The sequence below is a fragment of the Pongo abelii genome, chromosome 21 (genome assembly GCF_028885655.2).
Source record: "Pongo abelii isolate AG06213 chromosome 21, NHGRI_mPonAbe1-v2.0_pri, whole genome shotgun sequence".
Classification (NCBI taxonomy): Eukaryota; Metazoa; Chordata; class Mammalia; order Primates; family Hominidae; genus Pongo; species Pongo abelii.
Window position 1 is genome coordinate 38,934,463 of NC_072006.2, and position 22,456 is coordinate 38,956,918.

Sequence of the window (22,456 nt, forward strand, 5' to 3'; positions counted from 1 at the left end):
AAATACAAAAATTAGACAATTAGCCGGGCGTAGTGGCACCTGCCTGTAATCCTAGTCACTCGCGAGGCTGAGGTGAGAGATCGCTTGAATCCAGGAGGTGGAGGTTGCAGTGAGCTGAGATCACGCCACTGTACTCCAGCCTGGGCGATGGAGTGAGACTGCTTCACAAGAAAAAAAAAAAAAAAAAAAAGAGAAAGCTCTCGTGAGATAAGAAACAGGTTTCTGGCCGGGCACGGTGGCTCACGCCTGTAATCCCAGCACTTTGGGAGGCCAAGGCAGGCGGATCACAAGGTCAGGAGATCGAGACCATCCTGGCAAACACAGTAAACCCTCGTCTCTACTAAAAATACAAAAAAAAATTAGCCAGGCATGGTGGCACAGGAGGCTGAGGCAGGAGAATGGCGTGAACCTGGGAGGCAGAGCTTGCAGTGAGCCGAGATCGTGCCACAGCACTCCAGCCTAGGCGACAGAGCGAGAGTCCGTCTCAAAAAAAAAAAAACAGGTTTTCTTCGTCCATAATGAGCTTCCTAATCCCAGAAAATTTCAAGTATATGCTACTACATGTTCAATAGTGACACTATAACATGCATTCCAGTACTAGATGGGAACCTGCACAAGATCCAAGGTTCTCACCTAGGGGAAATTTTGTCCCCCAGGGGACATTTGGTAATGTCTGGAGACATTTTTAGGTGGCACAAATGCAGGGAAGTAGTGGTGCTACTGGCATCTGGTGGGTAGAAGCCAGGGATGCTACTAAACATCCCACAACACACAGGACAGCCTCCCACAGCAAAAAATTATTGGCCCCCAACATCAATAGTGTTGAAGTTGAGAAACTTGAATTAAATGACTACTATAGTATCCCCACAAATCTTGGAATTCTATAAGGCTATGAAAAACAACAAGCTATGGATTTAGTTTTAGTTGCAAAAGACTCTTGCTTATTAGCTAACTTTCTGTTGCCCATGCTAAGTGAAGAAAGTAGTACTAAGAATAACTGAAAAACCAACTGTTGTAGATACACAATTCTAAAGTTACTTATTATTGTTTTAGAGGGGATTTAAGGTCTCTTTCCCTAGAAAAATTTAGCTGTTCAGTTTAACCTAATATTAAACTTTGTTTGCATCCTTCAAGTCTCAATAGACAACAGAGAAAAGCAATCCTAAAATATGCTTGGTAGTAAAGAGAGATATCTTGGGGGTTAAGATGTTACTGTTACTACAGGTCATTACTAATTGATTATTCCTGAAACTTTATAGTATATACATTATCACAATCTGAGTCCTTCATTAAATACCAATCTAACCTGATTTCAACCTAAAGCTTCTCAGTTTCCTAGGCTGATAATCAACTATAGCACTATAATTGGCTGGGTATGGTGGCTCAGTTCATGCCTGTAATCCCAGCACTTTGGGAGGCTGAGGTGAGCAGATCACTTGAGCCCAGGAGTTCAACCAGCCTGGTCAACATGGCAAAACCCTGTCTCTACAAAAAACAAAACAAAACAAAACAAAAATAAACCAGGTGTGGTAGTGCACGCCTGTAGTCCCAGCTACTGCAGGGCTGAGACAGGAGGAACACTTGACCCTGTCTCAAAAAAAAAGCACTACAATTTACATGCACTTCTTAGAGATACTTAGTAAACATGCTTGCTATTTGCCAGATACTAGACTAACAGAGCTTATAATTAGGGTACTAATAACAGTTAAGTGGAGTCTTAACATTTTAAGCCTAGAAGGGATCTCTAGCATTGTTCCCAGAACATAATTAAAGATGTTTATAGGCAACTAGGGTCAGTAAATATTAAGTCCTTTGGCCAAGAGTTGAGACTAGAACCCAGATTTCCTGATGCTCATTCCAGGTTTATTCATTCTTTCATTAACTATATCTAACTTGGCTAGGCTTTTCCCACTCTGCTTCTGGCCCATGTCCTTCCAGTAGTGGCAACAGTGTCATCTATCATTTCTCATAAAGCTACCTTAACACCAAATGCTCAGACTTCTGTGGGGAACTACATCTATGTACACAATACCAAGCTGGATATTTTACATCTATTTTATGGTATTCCACAACAGCCCAACAGCACAGGTCCTGACATATATATTTTCCTAAGTCCTAACAAGAACTTAGGAAATGTTTGCTACACTGCTCAGGGCTCTTCTACCTTCAAGCATGAGCTCAAAAGATGGTAGGTATTATTATTTCATTTTATATGTGAAGAAAGTATTGCTTGGGGAAGTACAGTAACTAGCTTGAGGTAACCAGTAAATGGTAGTACCAGAATAAAAACCTAGTTCCAATTCTATGATCAATTCATTAGCTACAGTTCAGAATAGCATTTTTTTTGTTTTGTTTTGAGACAGAGTCTCGCTCTGTTGCCCAGGCTGGAGTGCAGGGTGAGATCTCGGCTCACTGCAACCTCCGCTTCCCAGGTTCAAGTGATTCTCCTGCCTCAGCTTCCCAAGTAGGGGGGATTACAGGCACCTGCCACCACACCTAGCTAATTTTTGTATTTTTAGTAGAGATGGGGTTTCACCGTCTTGGCCAGGCTGGTCTCGAACTCCTGACCTCAGGTGATCCACCCGCCTCAGCCTCCCAAAGTGCTGAGACTACAGGCATAAGCAATCGTGCCCGGCCAAGACTAGCATCTTATAAATTGAGCTCCTCTATACTGCTGCATTTCTCCAACAGCTACTCCGGTAGAGTGGGAGGGGAATGACTGGGTAAGCAGGTTCTTACTCTGCTTCAACCACAGCAGCTGTGCTTTTCTGTTTTATTTGAATAAAGGGTCCTGCAGCTGAAAAAAATTGAAAGCCACTAGTGCAGCGAAAAAAACACTGAACTGGGAGTTAGAAGATCTGTGATACTAGTTTATCGCTCCTTGACCCTGGGCAAATCACTTCCTTTATGTGAGTTCCACAGCTTCCTCAGCTTTAAATGACAGCCAACTCAATTCTAATATTCTGAGATTCAATCTCAGAATATTGAGTTCCATCTCTGAAGAAGAAATTTCAGGATTACTAGAAAAGGAAGCAATTTATAACTGTCTCAAATTCTAAATACATAAAAACACATATTCTCCCAGATACATCTTCAGATTCCACATAAGCACACAAGAACTCAATTCACAGATATTCTCCCCCTCAGAGAAAGTGGGAGTTGGAAAGTTACATTCTCCATTGTACTATTAAAATAATGAGGGTAGAAAATGTCTCATTCATTTCTATTTCCAACAGCACAGGTCCTGTCACACAACAGGAAGTCAATAAATGTTTGCTGCATGGCTCAGTGTTCATCAACCTTTAAGCATGAGACCAAAAGATTGCAAAGATGCTTCATGCTGTGACCCCTAGCCTCCGGGAAGGACTCATGTCTAGCTTTCCTGATTCAGCAAATAGAGATGTAAGTATGCCATGAACCCCCACCTATCTTGCAGGGCTCAAATGATCAAATAAGCCAAAAAAGGAAACTAGTAAAATGTCATACAATTGAGTGGGAGGTCTTACCTGGACCACTTGCCATAGGAAATCCCGCCTCCATCCTAACTGAATTTCCAGCTCCCATGGGTCCATTCATTCTCACATCTTGGCTTCGGTTCTGAGCCAAAGCCAGGTTAATAGCACCTTCCCCTGAAAATGACAGTCAAGTGATAAAAAGGAAATCATTAGAATAAAATGCAAATTTTGTTTACAGACAGCTATATAAATGCTTTAGTTTTCTGTGCTTTTGAAGAATTATGGTTAGTTCACCACCAGAAAAATGGTGGGTTCAATGTAGATGGGTCTTTCTTCAACCCATCTAAGCAAGTTTCATGAAGCACAAGGAGATATTACCAATTCTTACTTGTAATAGGGAAGCAGGGTGACCATGAATGATGCTTAGTATCAACAGAGATCCTGGAACTCTTGAGTATTTATTTTCAACCATCTTACCAATTGTGTGTGTGTGTGTAATGGAAGAAAATGTTCTCAAAAACTCTCAAAATCCTAGACTTCCTTTTGGTAATTTATGATCAAAAGGTAGATACTAATTATAAGTAGGTTTAATGAAGAAAGAACCTATACTCGTGCGGGGACACTAACACTTGTGAACAAAATACCAATTCCATTCAATAACTGCAATATAAACATATTTCCAGCAGGAAAAAAATCATGCAATGAAGAGGAGATAGGTTGCTACAAATCTACTTTCTGAGACACCTAATGACAGGACCAAAATTTTTATAGGTTTTTGTTTTTTGAGATGGGGTCTCACTCTGTCACCCAGGCTGCAGTACAGTGGCACAGTCATATAGCTCACCACCACCTTAAATTCCTGGGCCCAAGGGGTCCTCCTGCCTCAGCCTCCTGAGTTGCTGGGACCACAGGCGCACATCACTATGTCCGGCTATGTATAGGATTTTTTTTTTTTTTTTGAGATGGAGTCTTGCTCTGTCACTCAGGCTCACTGCAACCTTCGTCTCCTGGGTTCAAAGGATTCTCCTACCTCAGCCTCCTGAGTAGCTGGGATTACAGGCACCCAACACCACGCCCAGCTAATTTTTGCATTTTTAGTAGAGACAGGTTTCACCACGTTGGCCAGGCTGGTCTCGAACTCCTGACCTCACGTGATCCACCCACCTCGGCCTCCCAAAGTGCTGGGATTACAGGCGTGAGCCACCGCGCCCGGCCTGTATAGGATTTTTAATTTTATCTTATTTGAGCTTCACGGTACCCTCATAGGTAATGTTACTAGAAGTGTTCCAATTAAGTAGACTCTAAACTTAGAGGCAACTTAAATCTTACTTGGTCCAATGATAAAAAGGTCTCTGAAACAAGCAACAGAATGTTTCTTGCACTTAATGCAAAATTTTGACTATTGTTATTATAAGAGAGCACCACCTTGTGGAGAGTTAAAATATAGCTAGTCTGTGGCTGCTGAGCTGAAAGGCTGCACTCACCCAAGTCCTTCTATACTGTAGGGTTCTGATTCACAGGGTCAGATGGTAAAGCAGAAAGTTAATGAGGTATGGCAGTTTCCTCCGTTCTGTCACTGATCTAGGTCAGCCTTCCTTTTTTTTTTTTTTTTTTTTGAGATGGAGTCTCGCTCTGTCGCCAGGCTGAAGCGCAGTGGTGCGATCTCGGCTCACTGCCATCTCCACCTCCCAGGTTCAAGCGATTCTCCTGCCTTGGCCTCCCGAGTAGCTGGGATTACAGGCACGTGCCAACACACCCAGCTAATTTTTGTATTTTTAGTAGAGACAGGGTTTCACCATGTTTACCAGATAGTCTTGATCTCCTGACCTTGTGATCCGCCCAAAGTGCTGGGATTACAGGCGTGAGCCACCATGCTTGGCCTAGGTCAGCTTTCTATGTCTATTTTAACCAGGGAGGTTCACTGGTCACAGGGAACAAACATCCTACCAAAAAGGAAGCAATCACTGGGAGCTACCAGATGCTATAGCTTGCCTCTAGAAGTCAGGCGTAAAAGAGAAAGAGAATACAGGTCATGAGGGTTTCCACTAAAGGAAGGGAACTATTAATATACAAAATTTGTTAAGACATTCTAAGTTGAAAGAATATTGTTCTGGAAAAGGACATCAGTTCGTATCATTCCTCTGCTTAAAACAGGTCTATTGCTTCCCACTATTTTAGAAATAAAGGCCAAACTTCTTTTATTTATTTATTTTTTTTGAGTCGGAGTCTCTCACACTGTTGCCTGGGCTGGAGTGCAATGGTGCGATCTCGGATCACTGTAACCTCTGCCTCCGGGTTCAAGCAATTCTCCTGCTTCAGCCTCCTGAGTAGCTGGGATTACAGGTGCTTTCCACCACGCCCAGCTAATTTTTGTATTTTTAGTAGAGATGGGGTTTCACCATGTTGGCCAGACTGGTCTCGAATTCCCGACCTCAGACAATCCGCCCGTCTCGGCCTCCCAAAGTGCTGGGATTACAGGCATGAGCCACTGTGCCCGGCCAGGCCAAACTTCTTAACAGCCTATACAAGGCCTCAAATTATCTACCTAGCCAAGTGTTGTTCAACAGAAATATAATATGAGCCACATACGCAATTTAAAATTTTCTAGAAGCCACAGTAACAGATGAGATTATCATTTCACTTAATATATTCAATGTATTATTTCAACATGTAATTAATGTAAAAATTATTATTATTTTTTGAAACAGGGTCTCACTCTGTTGCTCAGGCTGGAGTGCAGTGGTGAGATCACAGTTCACTGCAGCATTGACCTAACTGGACTTAAGTGATCCTCCCACATCAGCTTCTCAAGTAGCTGGGACTACAGGAGTATGCCAACATGCCTGGCTAATTTTTTTCAGTTTTAAATTTTTTGTAGAGACAGGGTGTCACTACATTGCTCAGGCTGGTCTCAAACTCCTGCACTCAAGCAATCCTCCTGGCTTCAGCCTTCCAAAGTGCTGGGATTACAGGTGTGAGCCACTCAGCCCGGACAATATAAGAATTATTGAGATATTTTACATTCCTTTGGGGAATACCAAATCTTCAAAATGTAATATGTATTTTATACTTACAGCACATGTCAGTTTTAACTAGCCACATTTTCAGTGCCCAAAAGCAACATACAGTCTGTGGCTACCAATATTGGACTGCCCATATTTAGCCCTGTCTACCTCTTTAAACTCATCTCATGCTGTTTTTCTCCTTCAATAGCAAGGATTCAGCCCCAGTGTTTCCTTTTAGTTTCTTAGGCACACAAGGCTGCTTCTCACCCCCAAGGCCTTTGCTCATGTGGTTTTCTCTGCCTAGAACAGTTCTCTGCACTCTTCACATAGCTAGCTTCTCAATTTTCATGTAATCTTAAGTGTCACATGCCCAAAAAGGCCTCTACCAACCATCTTATCCAAGGTTAGGTAACTTTTATCAGAACATCTTGTTATTTCTGCAGAGCACATTCCATGTAATCACTCACTCACTCGTTTTCTTGCTTGCCTCCCCCATCACTATACAGGGTTAATTACAAGTCTGTCCTTGTTCCCTCACATCTGTTGTTCCAGCATAATTAACAGCATTCTCTTTCACTTTCAGAAGTGTCCTAATTTAGGCTGGGCATAGTGACTCACGTTTGTTAATCCCAGCACTTTGGGAGGCCAAGGTGGGAGGATTGCTTCAGACCAGGAGTTCAAGACTAGTGACATGGTGAGACCCCGTCTCTAAGAAAAATTAGTCAGGTCCGTGGTGGCACGCACCTGTGGTCTTAGCTACTCAGGAGTCTGAGATAGGAGGATCGCTTGAGCCCAGGAGGCTGAGGCTACAGTGAGTTGTGTTTGTACCACTGCACTCCAACCTAGGCTACACAGTGAGACTTTGTCTCAAAAAAATAAGAAAGAAGTGTCCTAATTTAGATGATAAATTATATGACTATCTATAATATATCATTTATACATAAAATAGTGCCTGGTACGTGGCAGGTGCTCCTTAGCTATTTATTAAATATAAATGGTCATCTTATAACCTTACAAAGAATTATAAGCATTTTTCTATATGACAATTCCTGGAAAACCTCACATTTATCAAATCTCATACTGACAATAACAGGGTTAGGGCAAACTGAAAACCTATGAGACTTTGTAACCAGAGCTCTAATAAAAACAACTGGTGGAGGCAAAATACCAGAAAAAATGCAGCGGAAATGCCTGGTTAAAGGTGCTGAGATAATGCAGATGCAGTGGAGTTCTGAGCCAGTGGGGCTGCCATTAAGGTGGGCACAGGAAGAAATGCAACCTATCATGAGCTGCGAGCCACACAAGGCTGGGGGATGCACGTCAGGAAGGCACACGAATATACACTCTCATTCTTAATTTTAATAGAGCTGAAAAGACTCCCACACATGTGAAAAGCTTTTTCTTGTTGATAATTGTAATTCTATTTCTACTATTCCAGCTCCTCTTACCTAAGAAAAAAAATCACATATTAATAAACAGAATTTCCACACTATACTGCTGTCATTCCCCTATTTGCCAACTGCATATATGCTAATTCGTGTCAAAGAGAACACTACTGGCTCCCAAACTTGCCAATTAGGGGTCCACAAACTATGTCCTGTGGGCCAAATGCAGCCCACTGCATGTTTATTTCAATAAAGTGTTATTGAAATCTGCCATGTTTACTTGTTTACATACCGCCTATGGCTGTTTTTGCCCTACAAGATGGAGCTGAGTACTTGTTGAGTTGAGATCCTATGGCCTGCAAAGCCAAAAATATTTATTCTTGGCCCTTTACAGAAAAAGTTAGCAGACTACTGCTTTAGATCACCATGAATTTACAGAGGGGGCACAAAATGTCCTCAAAAAAGATGTTTCCCCAATTCCCTGGCCACAACTTAAAAAAGGAAGGGTACAGGGAGTATTTGTCAATGGAGAATGGACTGTTGGGAGAACCTGTCCCTCAAGCCTTGCAGCAGACACGATAGTGGCAACATTCCTTCATTCCTTCTTTTTTGTTGTTGTTGTTTTGAGACAAAATTTTGCTCTTGTCGCCTAGGCTGGAGTGCAGTGGCGTGATCTCAGCTCACCGCAACCTCCACCCAGGAAAATTTTGCTCTTGTCACCCAGGCTGGAGTGCAGTGGCGTGATCTCGGCTCACCACAACCTCCACCTCCTGGGTTCAAGCAATTCTCCTGCCTTAGCCTCCCGAGTAGCTGGGACTATAGGCACACCCCACCATACTCGGCTAATTTTTATATTTTTAGTAGAGATGGGGTTTCACCATTTGGCCAGGCTGGTCTCAAACTCCTGCCCTCAAGTGATCCACCCACCTCAGCCTCCCAAAGTGTTGGGATTACAGGTGTGAGCCACTGTGGCTGGCCAACATTCTTCTTACAACTTACAAAATCAACAGCCCAGTTCCACAAAAGCAATAGCTGCTGCCATCACTTTCACTCCTGCTGAATTCCCAGGAGCGTGGGAACAGAGATCATCTGGGACACACATGTAGCCTAAAAGTTAAAGAACTCTTTCTGTATTGTGATAATCATTGTCATATGTGAATTTCATAATTTCTTAAAATATGTTATCTATTTGCTTCCTTGCTAGTACTCATGTTTGAATTTATGGCTATAACGTTAAGGGAGAACCAGCATTTTATCCTTTTAGGAAGTAGGTCTGCTTGAGAAATAAAACTGGTACTTCTTTCTCCAGTGAAAAACACTATCAATTAAGGTTTTGAAGCCTTTAAATAGGTAACAGAGACCACAAAACATGTGGGGTTTTAAAGAAACCACTTATGTATTCCTTAAAGTATAAACAGCCCACATACTGTTATTTTATCCAATAGTTGTTCGACTTCCACTTTTTCTAATAGTTCATCCTACAGACTGCTGTGAATTAACTGTACTTTTCTGGATCCTTTTAGATAGTTCCACATTTTTCAAATTAAAGTGGTATTGCTTAAGCCACTATTCTCTCATTTATCAAATGGTGAAATTTATCCCATTTCTCAATCTACATATAACCCTTTCTAAATAATTTGTTTGTTGGTATTGCCCCTTTGAGGGCACAGCAACCTACAATGCTAGACTGCATAAAATGTGTCTCACTCCTATAAACAAAATGACCTCAGCTGCTGAGGTTTCACGGAGCACTTAGGTTCTACGTAAGCACAGGGCCAGGAGGACCTGGACTACAGTGGAAGGGAAAGCTGGAATTGCTGGTTATCACCTGGTTGTATCAACACAGGAGGGGAAGAGAGGGTTCTAGTTCACTGAGCTTCCCAAGAGCTCCCCCACACATGGTAGGTACTTACATCTCTCACAGGTTTGTCTTCCTTACTAAAGTCATAAGCTCTTCCGAGTTTATAACAGTAAGGACAATATTTATCATTGTATTCCAAATGCTAAAGCTTATAGTCTATGGGGATAAAACAATAATCAAATAATTGCTCTAATGAAAGTGTGAGATAAATGATCTGAGGGAGAGAAACAAACTTTTGTGAGAGCACATAGCAAAGGACTCTGACTTGCCAAAGGAGTTCAGAAAATACATCCTCAAGATTTAAGCTGATACTTGAAGGCTGAGCAGGCATGAACTAGGGGAAGGGGGGCTGGTAGGGAATAGTATTTCATTTAGAGAAGACATCAATGCAAAGGAACTGTGGCAGAAGGAAGAGAAAGCTGAGAAGCTGGAACACAGGGGGCAAGGGAGGAAAGTTATACAAGATAAGGCTGGATGAGGAAGGTAGAGGTGAGACCATGCAAGGCCTGAGGTCATGGTAAGGAGTTTGGTCTTCATTCTTTGAATGATACCAAGAGATAGCAAGATTTTAATCTAGGGGTGTAGGGGTATAGGGGTATAGGGGTGTAGGGGTGTGTGTGTGTGTGTGTGTGTGTGTGTGTGTGTGTGTGCGTGTGTGTGCGTGTGTGTGTGCGTGTGTGTGTGTGCGCGTGTGCGCGCGCGTGTGCGTGCACGCGCTCATCCAATTCTCATTTTGAAAAAGATCATTCTGGTAAAAATATTGAAAATGAACACTGCAGGCCGGCGTGATGGCCTGTAATCCCAGCACTTTGGGAGGCCGAAGAGGGTGGATCACCTGAGGTCAGAAGTTTGAGACCAGCCTGGCCAAGATGGTGAAACCCCATCTTTACTAAAAATACAAAAATTAGCTGGGCATGGTGGTACGTGCCTGTAATCCCAGCTACTCGGGAGGCTGAGGCAGGAGAATCACTTGAACCTGGGAGGTGGAGGTTGCAGTGAGCTGAGATCATGCCACTACACTCCATCCTGGGACTCTGTCTCAAAAAAAAAAGAAAAGAAAAGGAACGCTGCTACCAAAGGAAAGGACTGTTAATTAAAGGGTTCATAATCTGTTAGACGAATAAAGAAAATATCAAAGTTTATCTGGTGGAAGGAAGGAAGCAAATTAAATTATATGTTAAACTGGGTACAGTGGTACAGGTGTAGTCCCAGCTACTCAGGAGGCTGAGATGGGAGGATCATCTGAGGCCAAGACTTTGAGTCCAGCCTGGGCAACATAGAAAGACACTGTCTCTAAAAACAACAACAATAACAAAGAAAACCACACAACTAAATAAAAAAATAAGACAAATCAATTCCTGGTCAGGATGCCAGTAAAATCAAAGTCTGAAAGACTGATGGTCAAAATTAGCCAAAGGAATGGAGTCCAAGGCTACAGATGCTAAAGACCATCAGGACCCAGCAATAACCTCAGTCAGTCCCTCTTCATCCTAAGGTGCTGCAAAGCAAAGTACAAGTTACATGAGTTGCTTGGCATTCCGAAACATAAGAGCAGAGGAACAGACAAAGCAGCATAGAAAATCATGCTATATTCTACTGTTGTAATGATTCTGGTCTAGATGGGCACATGGCAAAGTAAAAGACCTTCAATCTGAACAGAGAGAATCCCTAAATCCCGAAGCTGCTGGTTGTTGCTCTGAGCAAGGATCCGTAGCCGCTCCGCTGCTTCCCGGGGGATGTTGAATGTCACACGCACGCTGTTCCAAGGCTCCACCTTCTGTACTTTTAGCTTGCTGGACTCTTGATTGTGAAAGAAAAAGAATTATATTAATAATCTTTTAGCCACCAGAGGAGATGGAATTAAAAAACAAACCAAAAGAGCAAAAGAATAAGGTGGAGCACTATGCCCAGCTTGGAATAGCTAACAGAGCATATGCTTTGGAGCTACAGACTCAAATCTAATCCTAGCTTTGCCACTTAGCACCTGGGTGACCATGAACGAGCTATTTAGCCTTTCTGAAACTTATCTTTTTCTTTTCTAAAACTATGAAAAAACCACTTCATATGATTTTTGAGTACAAATTAGATAATATATGCAAAAAATCTAGCATAGTACCTGGCACACCACAGGCAATGAATAAATGGAAAGCAGTAAGATGGAGAAAGGACCATAAGAAAGAAGAGAGAGGTTAAGTTTAAATTAATAGAATAGGCTCATGCCTATAATCCCAGCACTTCGGGAGGCCGAGGCGGGTGGATCACAAGGTCAGGAGTTCAAGACTAGCCCAGCCAACATAATGAAACCCCGTCTCTACTAAAATATAAAAATTTGCTGGGCATGGTGGCATGCACCTGTAGTCCCAGCTACTCAGGAGGCTGAGGCAGGAGAATTGCTTGAACCCGGGAGGCGGAGGTTATGGTGAGCCAAGACTGCGCCACTGCACTCCAGCCTGGGCAACAAAGTGAGACTCCGTCTCAAAAAAAAAAAAAAAAAAAAAAAAGGTAAAGGACAGTTCTCCAGAAAAGATACACAAATGGCCAATAAGCACATGAAAAGATGCTTGACATAACTAATCATTAGAGAAATGCAAATAATAATGATAAGATACCACCTCACAACCATTACCATGGATACTATCAAAACCAAAGAAAATAAACAGTGGTGAAGATAGAGAAATAGAACCCGCGGGGCACGGTGGCTCACACCTATAATCCCAATAATCCCAGCACTTTGGGAGGCTGAGGCTGGTGGATCACTTGAGTTCAGGAGTTCGAGATCAGCCTGGCCAACATGGCAAAACCCCGTCTCTACTAAAAATACAAAAATTAGCCAGGCATGGTGGTGCACGCCTGTAGTCCCAGCTACTCAGGAGGCTGAGGCAGGAGAATCGCTTGAACCCAGGAGGCGGAGGTTGCTGTGAGCCAAGATTTCACTACTGCACTCCAGCCTGGGTGACAGAACAAGACTCCGTCTCAAAAAAAAAAAAAAAAAAAAAAAAAGAAACTGGAACCCTTGTGCACTGTCAGTGGGAATGTAAAAGGATACAAGCTGCTGTGGAAAACGACAGTTTCTCAAAAAAAATTAAAAATAGAATTACCACATGATGCAGCAATTCTACTTCGGAGTACACACTCAAATGAACTGAAAGCAGAGTCTCAAAGAGATAGTACACCATATTCATAGCAGCATTACCCACAACAGCTAAGATGTGGAAGGAACCCAATGTCTACTGACAGATGAATGAATCAGTAAAATATGGTATATACATACAATGGAATATTATTATTATTATTATTATTATTATTATTATTTGAGATGGAATCTTGCTCTGTCACCAGGCTGGAGTGCAGTGGCATGATCTTGGCTCACTGCAACCTCCGCCTCCCAGGTTCGAGCAATTCTCCTGCCTCAGCATCCTGAGCTGGGACTACAGGTGCACGCCACCATGCCCAGCTAATTTTTGTATTTTTAGTAGACACAGGGTTTCACCATGTTGGCCAGGATGGTCTTGATCTCCTGACCTCATGATCGCCCGCCTCGGCCTCCCGAAGTGCTGGGATTACAGGTGTGAGCCACTGCGCCCAGCCACAATGTTATATTATTAAGCCTTAAAAAGGAAGGAAATCCTGCCGCACGATGCAACATGAATGGGCTTTGAGCATCTTACGCTAAGCGAAATATGCCAGTCACAAAAAGGCAAAATTCCACTTATATGAAGGAAGTAGAGTAGTCAAAAATCATAGAAACAGATAGTAGAATGGTGGTTTCCAGGGACTAGGAGCAAGGAGGAAATGGGGAGTTGTTATTTAACGGTTAGAGATGTTCAATTTTTTTTTTTTTTTTGAGACGGAGTTTCAATCTGTCACCAGGCTGGAATGCAGTGGTGCAATCTTGGCTCACTGCAACCTCTGCCTCCCAGCTTCAAGCAATTCTCCTGCCTCAGCCTCCCAAGTAGCTGGGACTATAGACACCCGCCACTATGCCCAGCTAATTTTTGTATTTTTAGTAGAGACAGGGTTTCACCATGTTGGCCAAGATGATCTTGATCTCTTGACCTCGTGATCCATCAGCCTCGGCCTCCCAAAGTGCTGGGATTACAGGCATAAGCCACCGCACCCGGCCAGAGATGTTTAATTTTACAAGATGAAAAGAGTTACATCCTGGCTAACACAGTGAAACCCCATCTCTACTAAAAAATACAAAAAATTAGCCTGGTGTGGTGGCAGTCGCCTGTAGTCCCAGCTACTCGGGAGGCTGAGGCAGGAGAATGGCGTGAACCCGGGAGACGGAGCTTGCAGAGAGCCGAGATCGCGCCACTGCACTCCAGCCTGGGTGACAGAGCAAGACTCCGTTTAAAAAAAAAGAAAAGAGTTAGGGCAACACATGGTGGTGATGGTTGCACAACATTATGAGTACATTTAATTTCCACTAAACTGTATACTTAATAATGGTTAACATGGTAAATTTTATGTTATGTGTATTATACAATAAAAAATACTTTTTTAAAAAGTTAAGTAATTCTCACCTATGAGTGAGAATATGCGGTGTTTGGTTTTTTGTTCTTGCGATAGTTTACAGACACATGGACACAGGAAGGGGAACATCACACTCTGGGGACTGTTACGGGGTGGGGGGAGCGGGGAGGGATAGCTTTAGGAGATATACCTAATGCTAAATGACGAGTTAATGGGTGCAGCACACCAGCATGGCACATGTATACATAGGTAACTAACCTGCACATTGTGCACATGTACCCTAAAACTTAAAGTATAATAATAATAAAAAAAAAAGTTAAGTAATTTGAGGAGGTACTATTAATTGTAGTTACATTTTACAGGTTGGAAAGCAAATCCTAGGCACAGTTAGCTGATAAAAAATGTTATTTGGCTGGGTGCAGTGGCGCATGTCCATAATCCCAGCACTTTGGGAGGCCGAGGCGGGCAGAACACTTGAGCTCAGGAGTTTGAGATCACCCTGGGCAACATAGTGAGACCTCATCTCTACAAAAAATAAACAGAAAATTAGCCGGGTGCAGCGGCGTGCGCCTGTAGTCCCAGCTACTTGGGAAGCTGAGGTGGGAGAATTGCTTGAGCCTGGGAGATCAAGGCTGCAGTGAGCTGAGATCATGCCACTGCATTCCAGCCTGAGTGACAGGGTGAGACACTGCCTCAAAAAATAAATAAAAAACAAAAAAAGTTATTCAACAACCTCAGGCAAAACAATTTTCTCTTTTGTTATTAACTCAGCTAAACTGAATCTTCTGTATCCTTCATTCAGTTATACATTCTAATATTAAGATAACGGTCATTCAACACCTGTGAAAAGAAGGAAAAAAGAGGTAACGGTCGTAGAGGAATATCCTTTCTCAAAATGAGAAACATCTACGCATAGAGGAAAGTGCCTACATGTTGCCTAAAGCCCCTTCCAGCTCTTAAACCATTGTACATTGAATGTTAACTTTTCCAGACATGGAGTTCACTTGTTCTAATGTGGAAAAAAAAAAGGGAAAATTTGCTAAAAGGAATGAGATAACACAATCATAGGAATTTAGAAAAGATTAGACAATATTTAGTCCAAGACTATTTTACAGGAGAGGAAACCAAGGCCCAGAAAGGCTAAGTGATTTGCTCAGAATCCTGTGGCTAACTAGTAGCATCAGAGATGACATTAAAACCCAGCTCTGATTCTCAGGGCAATTTCCTTTCCATTACACGTAGGCCTCCAAACAGCAAAAGGCAGGAAGTTTGGGGATCCTGGTTCCACCAATCATAGACACTGCAGGACTTCTTCCCACTCTGAAGTATGTTGGAATCTTGTACATATTCTACACAAATATCAAATTTGCTTATGGTATTAACACTCGTAATATGCTTGCAGAAAAATCCATATTCATAACAGTTATATCTTATCAAAATCTTTTTGAACTTCCATATTTGAGAGATTTGACTTAAAATATTTTTTGGACCAAGAATATAATCTGATAGCACCATAAATCTAGAGTTGGTTATTTTTTATTTGTTTTTATTTTTTTGAGACAGAGTCTCGCTCTGTCACTCAGGCTGGAGTGCAGTGGCATGATCTCGGCTCACTGCAACCTCTACCTCCCAGGTTCAAGCAATGCCTCAGCCTCCCGAGTAGCTGGGATTACAGGCGCCTGCCAGCACGGCTGGCTAATTTTTGTATTTTTAGCAGACGAGGTTTCAACATGTTGGCCGGGCTTGTCTCAAACTCCTGGCCTCAAGTGATCCGCCCACCTTGACCTCCCAAAGTGCTAGGATTACCGGCATGAGCCACTGCACCCACCTTTATTTATTATTTATTTTTTTTAGACAGGGTCTCACTCTGTCACACAGGCTGGAGTGCAGGGGCACTATTAGAGCTCACTGCAGCTTTGATGTCCCTGGGCTCAAGTGATCCTCCCACCTCAGCCTCTCGAGTAGCTGGGACTACAGGTGCACGCCAGCATACCCAGCAAATTTTTGTATTTTCTGTAGAGATGAGGTCTCTCTACATTGTCCAGGCTGGTCTTGAACTCCTGGGTTCAAGTGATCCACCCAACTCAATCTCCCAAAGTGCTGGGATTACAGGCATGAACTACTGTGCCTGGCCTAGGTTTGGTAATTTATTTGAAAGCCATAAATAAATTGAATTAGCAATAAGTAAACAACAGAAAAATGTGGTAATTAATGAAGAGCAATGAACAATTTCAGGCCCAGCTAGACCTTTATAATATATAACTATGATTATGGTTACAATAATGTTGATAACTACATGAAAAATTCTTAATTGTATGCTAAATAACGCATAACTATGGAGAACCTTGTACAACACAGTGAAAAGCAGTTGAAAAAACAACAGCTTCCGTCCAGATAACAAATCTCAAAAGATAAAACCCCCAAGCCTTAAAAGAAAGCTAATTAGCTCTTGATCAATTTAGGATTTGTGATAAAAGGAATATATCTAGGCTTTTCACTACGTCTGAAAGGATTAGACAATTGTGCTAACTAGAATAGAGAACATCTAAATCAAGGTTCAAAACCACAAATGCCCGTAAGATATGGACAGGTAATCTAAATATGTGAAGAAGCCAGATGGGAACTGTGGTGAAGTGGGGCTGCTCTCAGAAGCAGCTGCTACTTAGTACCATCTGGGAAAGAGGGAGAACTCAATATTATCAGATCTTCCTATTTTTAAAGACAAATGTAAAAATTCGGATTTTCATGCAATATATCTCAATTTTTAAAGCACTGGCAATGAAACTCAGACACTGAAAACAAACTAAATCTCAAACACTAACGTGGGCCAAATAACAAATGGCTGCAGACTGGATCCAGCAAGCTGTCAGCTAGTGACTTCTGATATAAAAGTTAAAGGAATAAATTTAAAGTACATTATAAGCAGACTCATGGAATAATAAGTTTTCTAAGCTTTAAGGGTCCTGAAAGATTCAGTTTAACCTTTTCAATTTACAGGTAAGGAAAATGAAGACCAGAGAGTTAAAAACAAATACATTTGGGTCTTGGGAATTACTTTTATCCACTAGAGAAGATTATTCAACAATTACCATAATAAGCAATACTTTATATTCAGTTCTTCTATGTACTTAAAAAGAAAGAAAACATGTATATTTTTAAAATCCTAAAATTCCACCTCTGCGCTTAAATTCAGCCTTTTGACCCAATTTAGCAAACTTGCTTTGTAAAACTCAAGATAACCATGGAAGGGCAAACATTTCAAAAACAGTAACAGGAAGAAAAAATAATTAAAGCAAATTACCCATGTGTAACAAATTGGGCACGTTTTTCAATATTGCATCTAATTTCCATTTGAAGTCTTTATCATCTATATTTCCTTTGAAGGCCACAAAAATTGTGGAATCCTCCAAAATACTATCACTTTTTGTGTCATCATCTTCTAGTCCAGAGTCAAAATCCATCTCTGAGTCTTCCATTGTTGATGAACACAAGGAAGTATAGATGTCTTCTAAGTTTGGAAGGTCATCCAAAACCATGGTGAATATTATTCCAGAAGCATATGCCAAGAGGACAATAAGAAAACTTCTGAAAAGAGAAGATGCAAAAGAGCATTACAATGCATAGTTATGCATTCAACAATGTATAATTCATAGTTCTATGAAAATTATAATTTATTTGACAATAAGAAAATACTATAAAAATTAAGAAATTACAGAGAAGATAAGCTATTTTAATTATGACATTCTAAAACAATTAGTTCTTACAGTTACCAAAAATAAAAATACACTAGTCTTAAATTTAACATTCTTTTTATTATGTTATATGCTACTTTTTTATAAGCTAGAATGTCAGAAGGGAACAAAGGATCACAAGAAAATAAAACAAGCACATACTTTTTGAGAATTATAGGTTTTTGGTTGACCCCACAGAGCAAGGGGCTCCCCAAGACTCCCCCTACTTCTGTCTTGACAAAAGCTTAAAAGGAGCCAAGGTTTCTAAAACCTTCTTCTTTCTCCAAACTACAAAGCACAACTAGACCTGACGAATAGCAACTGGATGATTACCTAAAATTCTGAAGTCTTTCATGAACCATTTTAAACAACTTTTAAAGGGTTATTAACAGTGGAATGGCTGAAAAATAATGATTCTGAAATAAACACTTAAAAATTCTTATATGAAAGGGCTGGGCGCAGTGGCTCACACCTGTAATCCCAGCACTTTGGGAGGCCAAGGTGGGCAGATCACTTGAGGTCAGGAGTTTGAGACCAGCCTGGCCAATATAATGAAACCCTGCTGCTACTAAAACACAAAAATAAGCTGGACGTGGTGGTGTATGCCTGTAATCCCAGCTACTAGGGAGGCTGAGGCAGGAGAATTGCTTGAATCCAGGAGGGTGGAGGTTGAAGTGAGCTGAGGTCGCGTCACTGCACTCCAGCCTGGGCAACAGAGCGAGACTCCATCTCAAAACAAACAAACAAACAAAAAAACAACAAAAAAAAAGGGGGTTGATATGGACAGGTAATCTTTATGGAGGTAAAGAACTGTGTTCCGGACAGAATTAAATTACTTCCTAAATTTTAGATATAAAGAAGTTATATTTTCTGCTATTTTCAGATATGCTGCTTACCAAAGAGTACATGTATTAAAGATCACACAGTGTGGCCATTTCCTCTGTTAGCTTGGGGATTGAAGATCACATACTTAACCCAAAAGTAAATGAATGAACATTAATTTTCAGCATTCGTGGTAAGCAAAAATGGCATGGAAACCTAAGAACCTCCCACAAATGTTCTAATAAAATAATTCCTTATAATTTTAACTATAATACAACATTGATTGATTGATTGATGGATTGAGACAGAGTCTCACTTTTTTGCCCAGGCTGCACTGCGGTGGCACGATCTCGGCTCACTGCAACCTCCACCTCCCAGGTTCAAGCAATTCTCCTGCCTCAGCCTCCCGAGTAGCTGGGACTACAGGCAAGCACCACCATGCCTGGCTAATCTTTTGTAGTTTTAGTAGAGATGGGGTTTTGCCATGTTGCCCAGGCTGGTCTTGAACTTCTGAGCTCAGGCAAGCCACTCACCTTGGCCTCCCAAAGTGCTAGAATTACAGATGTGAGCCACCTTTTATTTATTTATGGCACTTATTTATGGCACGTGTCCAGCCTTTTATTTATTTATGGCACTTATTTATATTATTAAAGTATCATGAATTATTACTTTATACTTGTAACTATAATTACAAGTTTCTTAAAAAAAATGGATAAGAAAATTAATCCCCTAAAAAGCAACTATATTAGGTTGGTAGGATCACTGATAAATTTTATTTTCCTATTTTTGAAATACGCTGCAAATCATTAGGAAATACAAAACTGCTGTAATATGGTTGTATTCCTTGCATAAATGAAAAAAAGTAACTGAAACACTGTTTAACTTTTTTTTTTTATTTTTTTGAGACACAGTCTTTCTCTGTTGCTGGAATGCAGTGGCAAAAACATGGCTCACTGCAGCCTCAACCTCCTGGGCTCAAGTGATCCTCTCGCCTCAGCTTCCTAAGCAGCTGGGATTACAGGCACGTACCACCGTGCCCAGCTAATTTTTAAAATTTTTTGTAGAGATTGCATCTTGCCATATTGCCCAGGCTGGTCTCAAACTCTTACGCTCAGGTGATCCTCCCACCTTGGCCTCCCAAAGTGCTGGGATTACAGGCATGAGCTACCATGTCCAACCAATTTTTCTTTTTTAAATAGTGAGGCTGGTGGATGGCTTGAGGGCAGCGATTTAAGACCAGCCAGGGCAACACAGTGAGACCCTGTCTCTACAAAAAATAAAAAAAATAACTGGGTGTGGTGGTGCATGCCTATAGCCCCAGCTACTCAGGAGGCTGAGGCGGGAGGATCCCTCAAACCCAGGAGTTTGAGGCAGCAGTAAGCTACGATAGTGCCACTGCATTTCAGTATAGGTGACAGCAACATTTTTGTCTCTAAAAATAAAAATAAAATAGGCTGGGCGCGGTGGCTCACGCCTGTAATCCCAGCACTTCAGGCGGCTGAGGCGGACAGATCACCTGAGGTCAGGAGTTTGAGACTAGCCTGGTCAACATGGTGAAACCCCGTCTTTACTGAAAATACAAAAATTAGCCAGGCATGGTAGCAGGCGCCTATAATATTCCCAGCTTCTTGGGAGACTGAGGCAGGAGAATCACTTGAACCCTGGAGGCAGAGGCTGCAGTGAGCTGAGATCGCACCATTGCACTCCAGCCCGGGGGACAAGAGCAAGACTTCATCTCAAAAATAAATAAATAAAATAAAATAAAATAAAATAATTACTAGTGACTAAACTTCAACAGCAAAGGCTTTCCAAACACCAACCTAAGCAATCCTTGGGGGAAAAATTCCTCTGTTATAAGTAAATATGGCAAAAATACTTACAAATTTGAGCAGAGCACCTTGTGTTCTGACAATTATATCCTTTTCTAGTGCTAATGACTGTTACAATGAAACTGATTTGGGTGGTTAAGAAACAATAGCAGGGTCAGTGGCTCATACCTGTATCCCTAGCACTTTGGGAGGCAGAGGCAGGAGGGCTGTTTGAGCCCAGGAGTTCCAGCCCAGGCTAGGTAACAGCAAGACCATGTCTCAATTTTTTAAAAAATTAAAAAAAAAAAAAAAAGATACAACAGCAGTCAGAAAATCTCAAATTAATACCACTGCCCTTATTTGATTGCCATCTGCATTTTACAGATTTTTAATAAACTTTAGAGGTAATTAAACACAACTAATGAAGATTTTTAGGGATTAAAAGTTGCTGCTTAGCAGGAAAAATGATGACTGCCTAAAAAACTATAACTATTTAGCAGCTATTCCAAAGTTGGAACAACTGCAAGAAAACAATTTAAAATCTAAGAAACATTTTCCAAAAGAATCTTTAACCAGAAAGGAGACTAACTAAAAAGCCTGGACTTTGATAGTCTCCCTAAACAGGTCGTTGGTCATGACATGAGGACTATGTATCTAGATCTGGAAAACCTTCTACTGGCAGATACAGGAATTGTCAGTTTAACAATACTATGGGCATTACACAGTACTTAAAAAAAAAAAACAGAGAGAAATTGAAAGTCAGTCTATGAAAAATTGCTGGCCTTCCCTACAAAAAAAATAATTTTTAAAGAAACTTCTTTGGTTGGTAGGCTATTTATTACTGCCTCAATTTCAGAACTTGTTAATCGGTATATTCAGAGATTCAATTTTTTCCTGGTTCAGTCTTCCTGGTTCAGTTCAGAGTGTATGTGTCCAGGAATTTATCCATTTCTTCTAGATTTTCTAGTTTATGTACACAGAGGCGTTTATAGTATTCTCTGATGGTTGTTTGTATTTCTGTGGGGTCAGCGGTGATAGCCCCCTTATCATTTCTGATTGTGTTTATTTAATTTCTTTTTCTTCTTTATTAGTCCTGCTAGCAGTCTATTATAGCTAGTGATCTATCAATTTTTTTCAAAAAACCAGCTTCTGGATTCACTGAGTTTTTGAAGGGTTTTTTTGTGTCTCTTATCTCCTTCAGTTCAGCTCTATTCTTGGTTATTTCTTGATCTTTTGCTAGCTTTGGGGTTTATTTGCTCTTCATTTTCCAGTTCTTTTAGTTGAGATGTTAGGTTGTTAACTTGGGATCTCTCTAGCTTTTTGATGTGGGCATTTAGTGCTATAAATTTCCCACTTAACACTGTTTAACACTGTCCCAGAGATTCTGGTATGTTGTCTCTTTGTTCTCATTAGTTTCAAAGAACTTCTTCATTTATGCCTTAATTTCATTACTTACCCAAAAGTCAATCACGAGCAGGTTGTTCAATTTCCATATAGTTGTGTGGTTATGAGTGAACTTCTTAATCTTGAGTTCTAATTTGATTGTGCTGTGATCTGAGAGACTGTTATGACTAAATAGGATTCCCTATTTAATAAATGGTGCTGAGAGAACTGGCTAGCCATACGCAGAAAATTGAAACTGGACCCCTTCCTTACACCATCCTTACAAAAATTAACTCAAAATGGATTAAAAACTTAAATGTAAAACCCAAAACTAACAAACCTCAGAAGAAAATCTAGGCAATACCATTCAGGACATGGGCATGGGCAAAGATTTCATGATAAAAACGCCAAAAGCAATTGCAACAAAAAAATTGACAAATGGGATCTAATTAAAATAAAGAGCTTCTGCACAGCAAAAGAAACTATCATTGGAGTGAACAGACAACCTACAGAATGGCACAAAATTTTTG

The 22,456-nt window shown here is 41.0% G+C and overlaps 1 protein-coding gene and 1 long non-coding RNA gene across 11 annotated transcripts in view; one reads left to right on the forward strand and one right to left on the reverse strand.

Annotated features, from left to right (window-relative positions):
- The window catches only part of NCOA6 (nuclear receptor coactivator 6), a 110,401-nt gene that overhangs the window by 49,632 nt on the left and 38,313 nt on the right, over nucleotides 1-22,456 (reverse strand). For 9 of the 10 annotated variants that reach the window (XR_008517126.2, XM_024238683.3, XM_024238690.3 and 6 more), the window contains 3 exons: nucleotides 17,484-17,767; nucleotides 11,351-11,506; nucleotides 3,507-3,629 (listed from right to left, as the gene is read on the reverse strand). Coding sequence is in view for 9 of the 10 variants with exons in the window: in XM_024238683.3 (XP_024094451.3) it covers nucleotides 3,507-3,629; nucleotides 11,351-11,506; nucleotides 17,484-17,718 (514 nt within the window). In the remaining variant the exon portion in view is untranslated. The remainder of the gene's footprint in view (nucleotides 1-3,506; nucleotides 3,630-11,350; nucleotides 11,507-17,483; nucleotides 17,768-22,456) is intronic. The other variant, XM_063720624.1, reaches the window with a different exon arrangement.
- LOC129052214 (uncharacterized) overlaps nucleotides 1-22,456 on the forward strand; it is a 50,287-nt gene that overhangs the window by 23,219 nt on the left and 4,612 nt on the right. The window contains exon 2 of the long non-coding RNA XR_008517133.1: nucleotides 3,237-3,402. This is a non-coding gene — a long non-coding RNA (uncharacterized LOC129052214). The remainder of the gene's footprint in view (nucleotides 1-3,236; nucleotides 3,403-22,456) is intronic.